Source organism: Rhipicephalus microplus, chromosome 1 (genome assembly GCF_043290135.1).
Source record: "Rhipicephalus microplus isolate Deutch F79 chromosome 1, USDA_Rmic, whole genome shotgun sequence".
Lineage (NCBI taxonomy): Eukaryota > Metazoa > Arthropoda > Arachnida > Ixodida > Ixodidae > Rhipicephalus > Rhipicephalus microplus.
Genome location: NC_134700.1, coordinates 171,013,979 through 171,026,456, shown reverse-complemented (window position 1 = coordinate 171,026,456; position 12,478 = coordinate 171,013,979). Strand labels below are relative to the sequence as shown.

The following is a 12,478-nucleotide window of genomic DNA, read 5'->3' as shown; positions in this document are numbered from 1 at the left end:
CGACTGAAGCCCTATCACCCTCCTTCTACCGCAACCGAGTTGCTCAAGCACCGAGACGGTGCTTCTACCTCCGGGGGGTTATGATACGCAACCGCCGGCACAGCCTGTTAGGAAGAAAGAGAAAGACGACGTTGGTGGCTGGTTGTTGATGAACTGTCGCCATCTTGTTCGCCGAGCACAGTGCATCGTATTTAATTTATTAAATACGTTACCCGTAACAATATGATTATGAAAGACGCCGTAGTGGAGGGCTCCGCAAATTTTGACCACCGGGGGAGGAGGTGGAAGTATCCGTCACCGGACAGTAAAGTGAACAGGCCTCAGGCATTGACGCTCAGACTCTTGCAGGTCGGGGCTTATCCAAGTCCCGCACTCTTGCACAAAATATATTCAGATATTCAGACATCAAACGCATGCGTGCTTTGCTCAGACTTTGACAGCTTAGGCCACATGCCCTGGCGGTGCCCTGGGTTGCTATAGTTGAAGACGTTACATGATCCAAGTGGGATGCTACGCTACGGACTTAAGGACACAGCTATATATCGGCAGTCTAACAGACCCAAGATGGGGCGGAGAGGCTAGGCCCACATGTCTCGACGTGGGAGCGGCCCGTGCTATTTAACGCCACGACGTACCTAAACAAAGTTTTTCCATACCATACCATGATATATAGGGCGAAAAATATTCATTTCAAGGTGGTACACCCCACCCGAAATCAAGGTGTTCCCGATAAAAAGTTCTGCATACGCCCTTGATGCAAGCAGTCACTGATGCCGGAGTTCCTCTTACGTACATGACATTTCTATTGCGGAATCACAGCTCTATCAGTCACCATAGGCCAGCCATGGGGATTAATAAAGCTGCTCTAAAACACTGGATCAACAACCTTCAGCAGGTTTAGGGCAGCTTGAGCTATCGGAGTACTTAGTTTATTTTGAGTATAGTGTCCAGGATGAATCGAAGCATCGCCGCAATGATGCTTCATGGTAAAACTGTAGGTGTGAAAACGCAAAAGCAAAGTGTGGACAACACATACGCCGTACTAAGGAACATTCACTACAACTGATTCGGCATTTGTATTATCAAGACGTTTCTCTTGTGTGTTCACACCTACCGTCTTTTCATCACCTTTGCAGTCCTGTTTACCACCCATGTCCTTCTCTCACCTGTATCTCTTCATCTGAAGATTTTGTGTTTGTTTTATGCAGATGGTGACTAGAGAAATGAGACTACAACGCTAATTATTGAAACGTAGGCCTGAATAAACAGCAAGGTTACGTTTGCCGCTTCTCAAAATTTCAGTCAATAAAATGAAACAAGAAAGAAAAATCTCACACAATTCTCGAAGCATGACTGTATACAGGAAATCGAGTGCAGGCGAACAGACAAAAGCGCTAGCGCAACCTTTTATGAGAGTTATGTTGCCGATCTAAGACGAGTTTATCGTCAAGACCTTGAGGTCTCTGCAATGGGATGCACGTTTCAAAACGGAGCTAAGTCGAGAGCCTATATGTTTGGATGCGGCTGCCTTTTGAGCGACAAACGTGGGCACTTAAAAGCAAGAGGCGACCTGTGCAGTACAGAGTGAACTACATGCAGTATGTGAAGCTCTAAGCTTGCGTTCATTGGACATCGGTATACATTGAATGGAAAATAGAAATCTGAATGCGATCTACGGAGATGTATTCTTCTAGATTTCGCAGTATGCGGGTGAGTACATTATGAAACGGGGAGCAACGGTGAGGAGCGCATGTTGTGTCTAAGCAGGCGGAATAACAAAAGAAAGTGATGAAGAAGAGAAAAGAACAATGAAACAGCTGACGCAATAAAGCAAAACGAGGAGAAAAAATAGATGATCCACATTTTGCGGGGTCCGAGCAGGCGTGATTTCCATTTACCGTTGCAGTCGTCTGAATAATAAAGACAGGACACCAACCGAATCCATCATTGCTACATTTGTGGGCACAACTTGCACGTCAGAAGTAAAGCTATGGCCTCTTATCTTTCGCGTGGAGCACCTCATTTCCTGTCCAGTACAATGTAAAAACTGCTCGAGATTCGGCCATAGTGCGGGAGGATGCAAGTCGAATCTAAGTTGCCGCGTCTGCGGCGAGAGCCACTCCTTAAAGGGCCAGTAAACAGGCTCCGACATTTTTTACACCCCCTATACAAGCTCGGCAATTCGTAGATAAGACTGCAGCGATCACGTTTTCTGAATATTACAGCGCTGCGCCCCGCGCAGAGCCTCTATTTTGAAAAACAATTCCCGCGCATCTTTCCTACGCCTGACCGACGCCCTTGCACGCGCAGTGACGTCAGCTCGGCGATCGGCGAGTGGATGCAGCATGCAGCTCACCGATTGGTCTAAATCAGATGTGAAAAAACAATAGTGAAGTCAACGTCACTTCCTGTTCCCGCCCACAGCTACGAAACTGCCCCTTGTTTTTTGGCACTGTGGTGAAAGAACAAGCCTCGCAGTTGTCGCGTGCACGTGTACACTCCTCGCTCAACTACAGTGCCTGTGCGCACGTACGAACGTACTTCGCCCTTGACATGAGCAACACGGGTAAAAAGCGTTGCTCTGTGGTCGGCTGCAAATGGAGCGGCTGGGCAACGGAAAAGCATCGGCACCGCGTGCCTCGCGATGGGGCCTTGCGCGCAGCATGGCTGAAGCGAATCGGCCATCCAGCGACGTACGTCGGTGACCTGATCGTTTGTGGTCGACACTTCGCACCTGACGCTTACACGGTTGACCCGCGGCTGGTGCGGCCAACGGTAAACAAACAACCACGCTTCGCAGCAAGCGAAAGTGCGTTGCGACTGATCGAGTTCGCCGATGACGTCAATCGCTGACGCGGCGTCACGTTGCCGCAGTGGACGGAGTCACGACGATGGGCTACGCCTTCTTCATGGAAGGGAGAAGGGGGACGAGGCCGCGCGAAAATTTGAAACCAGCTTATACCGATGTTTTAACACCTGTAACTTCCTGACTATAGCACGTATTCGCAAAATTTTTGCGGCAGCATGCTCGCAAAGAAAAACTGCACATATATCTCTTTTTAAAATTTATTGGACCTCAGGGATGTTTACTGGCCCTTTAAGCGAATGCTCAGCAACATTAGAAAAGTGCTGCCTTTGTGGAGACAGTCACTCCGCAGACCATTCCGAATGCTCTGTTCACTCTCAGGAAATACAAATCCTAGAGATTATAGACCGCCGCCGCTGTTCGTGCAGGGAAGCTATTGATATAGTTAAAGACAGGGCCTTCGGCTATTCTGGTGCAGCAGTACGACACATGTCTAGTCCAGACTCCAACCTTTCACAAGCCATTGAATCTGCCGTCGAAAAGGCAATGGCTAAGGCAATGGATGAGTTAATATTAACCTCAGTGACTGTTTAACGCAAATCCTTTCAACTTATATGATGCAAGGAGTGAAAGCTCAGGCTTCAAGAGTCCTTCAACAACCAGACACCATTGACGCCACTCAACTACATAGCAATGGGCTGGATAAATTGTCTGAATGTGTCCATTATGCTGAGCAACCTGTCCCACAGGTGCAGCCAGACCGCTGTACGCCTCAGCCAAGCACAAGTAGTGCTACAGATGTTGAAATTGAGATCCGAGCTAACAAATGTATACGATCGCCTATCTCTGCGGACTTAAAGTCAAAAACTAAAAAGAATAAGTTGTTGATTGCGAGAAAAGATACCAAGAAGGACAAGGCATGCACCTCGGTGGGGCGCTCAGCACCACGGGTCGACTAAAGGTACTTCAGTGGAACTGCCGTTCTATATTGTCAGCCTCAACCGACTTACATACCTCTCTAACCAACTTAACGCCGATATTATAATTCTACAAGAAACTTGGCTTACAGCTAATAAAAATTATTATTTTACATGATTTCGTTCTTTTCGATTAGATCGCCAAACACGTGGTGGTGGTTTAATGATGCTAGTATCAAGTAGATTATGTCATAAAGCGAAGATTAATTTCAGGATGTCAGACTCTGATTGTGAAATAATAGCATTAGATTTTTACCTTCCAGGATACCACCCTTTTTCAATTATAAATTGTGATATCCCCACTGGTGTACAAAGTACAAGTCACCGCTTTGGCAGCCTGTCAAAAGAAAATGATGCTCACAGCTGACTTTAATTCTGATCATTTGTCTTGGGGCAGAAAGGCAGACCTGTGTAGTAGACGACTGTGGGAGTGGACCATTGACCAAAATTTCTCATATATAAATAAAGGACACGTAACATTTGTTCGTGGTCAGACTCAATCAGTGTTAGATTTGACTTTTTGTACCCGTGCGATTCATGTTTTGTCATGGTCAGTGGTTGACTCTGCAACTAACAGCGACCATCCTCCGGTAGTTTTGACATTGTATCTCCAATGTCAACTTTAGAACAACAACCCCGAGTATATGTCAATAATAAGAAATTTCAAACCTGTCTGTGTTCGGCCATTGCAAAACTTCGGAATGACAATGGTCAGGAAATTGCATCTAACATTGGCTCCATACTAGAGGTATGTCGGAAAATTCAGAGATCGTTATTTCATTGAGTAAACAGCCATCCCCTCGTTGGTGGACTGATGAATGTACGAGCAATTACAAAAGATGGAAAGCCGATCGTAAAAGGGCTCTGCATAATCAATGCCCAACAAATTGTAAAAACTATCAGCTTTTTGCCGGCGTGTTTAAGCGCCCTGTTAAACGTGCGAAAGAAGAATATGACAGCCGACATTTCGATTATATTTTCTAATCAAACAAGAAGCGCGCTCTGTTTACGTATCTGCGGTCAACAAAGGTACTGCCAACACCTTTAACTTTAGAATAATGCATCTTGAAGCCGCAAGAGATGACCGCCTCTCCGGAAGAGATAGCTAAAAGTTTAGAACGTCGCTTTAGTAAGATCTCTTGACCATTGGCAACATGCGGGTGTCTATGCATGAATTTACAAAAATTTCCGTATCTTAATTGACAGAAACTGTATATTGTTTACCAATTACTGCCAATGGACCGGACGGAATTACGAATTCCGTGTTAAATGTTTTACTTCAAGAATCGCCTAATGTTCTTTCGGATGTTGTGAACTATTTTTAAGAAATTCATGGATACCGCAAGAATGAAAACTAGCTAAAAATATACTGTTGCTGAAGAAACAAGACGGCAGGTACGTATTGGACAACATAAGGCCAATTGCCTTGACACAAAATCTGTTGAAATTGATTGAGAGAATTATTTATACTTTAATCAATAAATTTATTGACAAAAGGCCAATTCTAAGCCCCTGTCAAATCGGGTTCAGGGAAGGGTGTTCCATATGGAATGTTCATGTTAATTCAGAAAGTCGTATACAGTTAGCCCGACGGGACAACAAATATGCAACTTTAGTTACTTTGGATATCGCTAAAGCATACGATACTGTAAAGCATGGTATTCTGATAGATCGACTGGAATCTCTCAATTTTCCGGCATACATAGTAACGTGGATTCACAAATTCATTTTGTACAGGAAGTTTTGTTGCTTCAAAGGCAGCTTTTCATTGAATGTGCACACACAAACGAGAGGAAGGCTCAGCGCTGTCCCCGGTGTTATTTAATGTGCCAATGAGCATCATTCAACGTAACCAGGACATAACAACTTTTGTTTATGCAGACGATGTCCCCTTTGCCACGGTAGACATTATTCAGACGTTATACGACCGCCTTCAGTCTTATCTTAACACTTTGGAGAACTGGCTTGATGACAATCACTGTTTACTAAATCCGAGTAAATGTGCTCTTCTTGTCTTCCATTTGGAATATCCCGTGCACATTGCATACCATTCTGAGGACGTACCACAGGAAGAATCTATAAATATCTTGGGGTAATTCATAATGCATCTCTAAAATGGCTCCAACACATTGAATACATAGCTGGAAAGGGTGCTCGAGCCGTCGGCATGTTACGTGGGATAAGCATCTACCGAAGAGGCATGAGAAGAGATAAGTATCGAATGTATGTTCGTCCTATTCTGGAATTTGGATGCGTGCTTTTCTCTGGTGATCCGGCCTACAAAATCCGGCCTCACATTCTTTTAGAAAGAGAATCGTTACGCTTTTGCCTTGGTCTCCCTAAAACAGTTTATAACTGCGTTTTATACCTAGAATCGAGAGTTCCTTCTCTTTCGTGCAGGTTTCGTATCTTGACCGTTCAGACGTTTTTAAGAATTTGTGAGACACCACTCCAGCCGTCGTAGACAGTATTCATATCCTCTCCGGAATTATTTTTTGTTGTTAGATGGCCACGGTTTCACACGCCACAAATTATATTTGTACAACGCTTACTGGACCCGCTGAATGTAGGTGTCCGCGAGATAAGGCTGACTAGCGATAATTCACCCCATGTGGATATTCAATGTCCTAATAATGCTCCCCATCACACACTAGATGGTTTATCGCAAGAACAATTGCAGAGCATCAAAACAAGTGTAATTATTGCTACAGACGCATCACAAAGTGACGAAAAGTCAGCTGTTTGTATATTCAGCCCTAACTTGGATTGCTCCTATTCGCTCCGACTACCTGATTTTATACCCGTTTTTTGTGGCTGAGTTTCTTGCAGTGGTACTCGCCTTACGAAAGTTAAACGCAGAAATCTTATTAGATGTTATAATTACAGATTCTCTGTCTCTTTGCGCCGTAGTTTCTGTTGGTGCTGAATCGCACATAATAAAGGCGTTTCGTGCATTAATACCCCCCATTTGAGAAAAGTTAGATTAGTTTCGGTGCTAAGCCATAAAGGGTTGCTCTTAAACGAAATGGCCGATTCTTTAGCGAAGTCAGCAATAAGTGGGCCAATTTTACCGTGTTTTCCACCATCCGCTTGTGTAACGGCTGCGCGATTTCGCAGGCGTACCATTATGGAAAGCTTCACAGGTACATCACTCACAAATTCGACTGAATATCGGCACTTATTACATTCCCGGCACCGATCCTTTTGTGTCATACGTAAACTAGAAGTCGCAATTACGAGGCTGCGCTGAAGGGTGCCCAAACTAAATTTCTACTAACACAGGTCTGGTCAGGCAATTTCTCCAATGTGCGTTTTCTGTGGCGATTCAGAAACTATGGATCATTACTTTTTGACATGTAGGCGATCTACTACAGCTCGTAGATCCAGGTTAGAAAATCCTTTGCGTGCTATTGGAATGAAGTTATCCATGCCCGTGATTCTGTTCTTTGGAGCCTCTATTTCCGGGTTTGCCAGTGCGAAAGTTTGCGAGGCAGTGCGGAATCATCTGAATGAAACCAAAAGACTAACGAACTAATCTTAATATTCTTCTGTGTCGAAATACACATAACTTCTTCCTTTTTATTTCTTTTTCTTAAGCTGGGCTCTGATCTAGGTTGTTATCTATTACTAATACAAAAACTTTATAGTAAGTACAGATTAGTGATCATCAAAATTTCATTTTAAAATTTCTAGCGTTTTCAATTTGTAAGTCCCTTTATTTTAAAATCGAATAATACTTTATAAAGACCACTCAATTATTGGCCGATCCCCCAAAGGGGGTATAAGCCACAAGTGAAGTGAAGAACACGAACAAGAGACTGAGACGCCAGCGAAGCCGAAAGAATGCAGCCAAAAACGGGAGCAAGGAAGGAAAAGGGCGCGGAGAAAGGGCGGGCGAGTCAGACAAATGGACACCACGTCGACATCTCGGCCGCCGTTCTTCGCTCGAGAACGTCTTCTTTTCCTTCTTTCCCTCTCTTTCCTTCGCGAAAATGTTTAGTCCATTAGGAGATTGAATGCTCTGGCTGGTGTGGCTGCCCGAGTCTTTCCCCTATTCATTCGGACTTTTTAGTTGTTCGGAGACGGGACCCGATCTTGGCGCTGTTTTGAGGACACATAGCGAGACGCTGGGATGCCTGTCATTGAATGCAAAGCGGCGCGCCGCAGATGAAGAGGCAAACAGTGTTCTGAAGAGGTCCTCCTGCTGGCGGCGGGGCAACGTTGTTCGCGATGCGTTCTCCACTGAGCCGAGGTCGGTCTTGTGGCTGAAGACCCCGCTTTGTTTGTCTGCAGGTGGAATGAGAAACTTGCAGTCGATGAACTTAGGGACGTGACTTGGGAGCTAAGGCGTTTGATTTCTCCGTCTGGTAGTGCGGCGGCCGGCAGGCACGCGTTCAAATTATATATACTGACTGACATGTGGGGTTTAACGTCCCAAAACCACCATGAGAGACGCCGTAGTGGAGGGCCCCAGAAATTTCGACCACCTGGGGTTCTTTGTTGAGCACCCAAATCTGAGCACACGGGCCTACAACATTTTCGCCTCCATCGGAAATGCAGATGCCGCCGCCGGGATTTGATCCCGCGACCTGCGGGTCAGCAGCCAAGTACCTTAGCCACTAGATCACCGCGGTGGGGCTGAAATCCTATAGAAGCGGAGCTGTAGCGAGAGGAGACTGTCGTCGAAGCAAAACAAGTGCGTCATACGCTATCGAAGTCTGTTGCTTGCGGATTCATAAATTGGACTCCGTACATCTAATCGGTGGGCAAGTAGACACTTAATTAAACGAGGTCTTGTATGGCGCGATGGACGCGGCACAAGAGGACGGTATGTAAAATCTCTATTTCGGTAATTTGCAATCATCAACATCATCATCCGGTCCACAGAGCTCATCCGGCCATCCGGCCAGAGCTCATTCGTTCACTGCAATGCTAAGACCCCCCTCCCCCTCTCAATTGTTCCAGCCCATCCTGTGCATCGCGAGCTGATTCATTTTATGCCACAAAAGGTCTTCATTTCGCCACTCTACCTAAACAAATTTAGCTATCCTTGGCCGCGATACATATATCTTAGGACCATTCCATCATTGTAACTGACCATCTGTTATCAGCCATTCGATTGCCATGACATGCCCAGGTCCATTTTTTACACCTACTCGGATATCGTCTGCTCCTGTTTGTTTTATGATCTACTCTGTTGTCTTAATAACTCTTGAAGATACGCCTTTATCTTTTTCGATGGTGTCACATGTCTGATCACATCATCCAGACCTGGGGTACCGCATTATCATTTTATATCGGTATTATCGTTGTATATACCACTGTATCTGTATACATCCCATTTCCCGCGAACCACTCTAGAGCACTTCATCTTGGGATCACAGAGATCCGCCAACAGGTCCGGTTCAGCAAGCTTACGGAAAACGCACAGACAGCAGTGTAGATCTGAGCATGTCTTGGGCGTGGGCTAAACAATGTTCAGCTCTGCTCTACGTGCGAAGGAGAAAAGAAAAGGATGCAAGAGAAGTGTTAACCACCAAGACAATGTGATTGCATTAGGAGCATGCTTATAAAAGCATAAGAGACGAAAAAGAAGGCTGTTGAAGGCGTTCTCCCGCAAAATATCTTTTCGAAAAGCATTGAAGCGCTTCCAGTGCTAAGAGACTGGTTGAAAAATTACTTCTTACTTCAACTGCACTGATGTTCCGTCGTTATTTTCTTGCTGCCAACATGTCTTCTGAACTTGTACCTACATATCAGAAGCATTGACACAAACTTCAGCACTTGAGTGTGTGTCCCCTGTAATTCATCTATTTCATCTAGTCATCTTTCATCTATTCCTGCGCTGTGAAGGCGTTGAAAAAACGGCTTAGCAGTAGGCCCGTCGTTGCAAACTATCAGAATAAAGGGTCTTGAGACGCTGGTCGAGACTGTCCTCAGCACAGAAAGCATTGGGAGCATTGTTGCTCTTGTGAACAACTGCTCTTAGAGACAGACATTGAGCAGTGTCGTATATCGTATGTATATTCCACCCTCCCTTCTTCATCTGTTCTTTTACTCTTTCCATTTTTGTAACACTTATTTTTTGTCATCCTTCTTACCCCTTTCCCCTGCACAAGGTAGCCAGCCTGCCTGAAAACTAACCTTGCTGTCCTTCCATGCGTTTCTTTCTCGTCCTCTTGCAAACAATGGCCTCCTTCCCGGTGCGCAGGGCTGACGGTGAACGGCCACGTGCTGCTGGACTTCCACCAGAATCCGGACCGGCCGACGCACCGGCTACGCGTGGTGTCGGCCTCCCTGTGGCTCTACGTGCGCAGCCGCGGCTCCTCTTCACCGTCGGCCGGCAATCGGACGGCCACCCTGTACGTGTTCCGCGTGGCCGAGTCCAACAGCAGCAGCGCCCCGCTCAGCGGAGGCATGGACTTGCTGGCCGCGCTCGAGGTGGATGCCGGCTCTACGTCACACGGATGGAGGCGAGTGGACCTGCGCGCTGCCGTCCAACACTGGTTTGCCCCAGCGTCGGGCCACCACGGACACAACACGCGCAAGAAGCTCACACTGCTCGTCGACTGCGTTGGCTGCGGGCCTGCTGGAATACAGGTGAGTGAATGAGAGATCCAAGTTTCTATCTTACGCATAAGTTTCGGTGGTGTGATATTGGGTAGTTAATGTTGCCATTTTGTATCGTTAAGAATTTAAACGAGCAGTGCTACTTCAGACATGTAATGATTGGGTTGCTTTATTCGACGTTTCAGGTCTTTATTATTAATCCTGTCGCGATAAACTAAAACGAGAAAACTTCAATTCAGTAGTTCAATGTGTCAAACATTGAGTGCTCAGGTGTCTTGCTTTATCTATTCTCACAGATTTCACTGAGCTTCCACCGCCATGGTCTAGTTAGTGTGTTATGGTTCTTGACTGCCGAAACGAAAATACTGCGATCGAATCCAGGCTGTGGTGGCCGAATTTCGTTAGATGAGGAATGCTAGAAGCCAATGTGCTCTGATTTAGGTGAACATTTAAAAAATTCAGGTTGTCCGAATCCGCGGATTTTGTCACTGAGGTGTTTCTCACAACCATATCGAGGTTCTGGGATTTAACACTCAAGTTATTTGTATTGACTTTTCTCGGCTGCCATTGCAATAAAGAGTTGCCGGAGGATGCCTCTTGTGGGTAATTGTGTAGGTAATTGAAAGGGTCATGACAAGTTATCCAGCAAATTACGGTTTTCAGCGAAATATGAATTTGAATGTCTATGCTGCCTGCACATGTGTGGAAATCGACTGCAATGTATTACATTGCAAAATGAGTCACAGAAGTCGCCGGCTATAAACCTCCCCCACCCTCATTTCAGAAATGTGCACAGAGGGATAGAGAGAACACTGGCACTGTATATTGTAATGATTCAGTCTATAAATGGCTCCCTATGTCAGCACACATTTAACAGCCGCTCTGTGATGATGGTGTCACTCAAGCCGTGACCGTTCCCGTCCAGGCTAAGCATGCCCTGCGGAAACTGAATCGTCACAGAACACAGCCCCAGTTTAATACCTATAAGTGATAAAAGCGTGAGTTTTGCGAGCACGCCGGCTTTCTGCGGCGCAATATCCTCCGCGATGACCTAAGAGCGACCAATCGGTAGAAAGATGCAGGAAGAGCTTATCTTTGTACAGATACGCGAAGTGACATGACATGACCATGCCGCTCAAGTCTAAAGCGAGATATTGTTTTGAGCGTTGCACATGGCGCACAAATTACGGAAACGTACGCGACTCTTGTCCCAGGTGGCGCAGTTCGAGAGGCGGCAGCGCCGACGTCCTTTCCTGGCCGTGGCCACCGAGGCACTGGTGTCGCGGCGGCGCGGCCGGCGGTTCACCATCACGTGCGGCGAGGGGGTGACGCAGTGCTGCAAGCAGTCGCTGTACGTGAGCTTCGAGGACCTCGGCTGGGACGACTGGATCATCGCGCCCAAGGGCTACTTTGCCAACTACTGCATGGGCGAGTGCGCGGGCCGGCCGCGGACGCCCGACATGTTCCGCTACTTCCACGCGCACGTGCTCGAGGAGTACCGGCTGCGCAACCCGTACGCTTCCGTTTCGCCCTGCTGCGCGCCCACCAAGCTGTCGCCCATGTCGCTCATCTACTTCGACCGAGACCACAACATCATCAAGTCGGACCTGCCCAAGATGATCGTCGAAGAGTGCGGCTGCACGTAGCGCTCGCCTGCGTAGGACTCCAAGAAATTCTTTCACGTCTCCAATCCCTACCACGACGACCCCCCCACGCTCAACCCTCGTGTGGACGGCTCGCCCCCCCTACCCCCGCTGACCCTTTTGTGTCCCGGATTCTGTGATACGGTGCGGATGTCTCCTCTTCCATCTCATCCTCCTTCATCGGCAGGAGAAGGTGAAGAGGTGCGCTTGCTACGGTGCGTTCTTCTAGTCAGTCATCCCAGCCGCCACCCCCACTCTTCCCCAACCCACTTCAAGGGTACCACCGGACGACGAACACGTCCTCGGTGCGGTGCTCGCGTTCACGGTGCTCTCAGCGTTGAGTGACTACCATCGTGCCCCGACGGACGGTTGCATCCGCCGTCTCCCGGTGAGCGCCGACGACTTGGCGGCGAGCCAGCCAGTTAGTTCGTCGCAGTGTTTGTTGTCCGCAATATTGTGAGTGGGTGTTGTGAGGCACACGG

The 12,478-nt window shown here is 47.1% G+C and overlaps 1 protein-coding gene across 1 annotated transcript in view; it reads left to right on the top strand.

Moving 5' to 3' along the window:
• Positions 1-12,122, top strand: part of Actbeta (inhibin subunit beta) — a 199,644-nt gene extending 187,522 nt beyond the window's left edge. The window contains exons 2-3 of the mRNA XM_037429423.2: positions 9,995-10,383; positions 11,568-12,122. Of these exons, the coding sequence (XP_037285320.1) occupies positions 9,995-10,383; positions 11,568-11,999 (821 nt within the window). The 3' untranslated portion in view covers positions 12,000-12,122. The remainder of the gene's footprint in view (positions 1-9,994; positions 10,384-11,567) is intronic.
• The last annotated feature ends 356 nt before the right edge of the window (positions 12,123-12,478 follow it).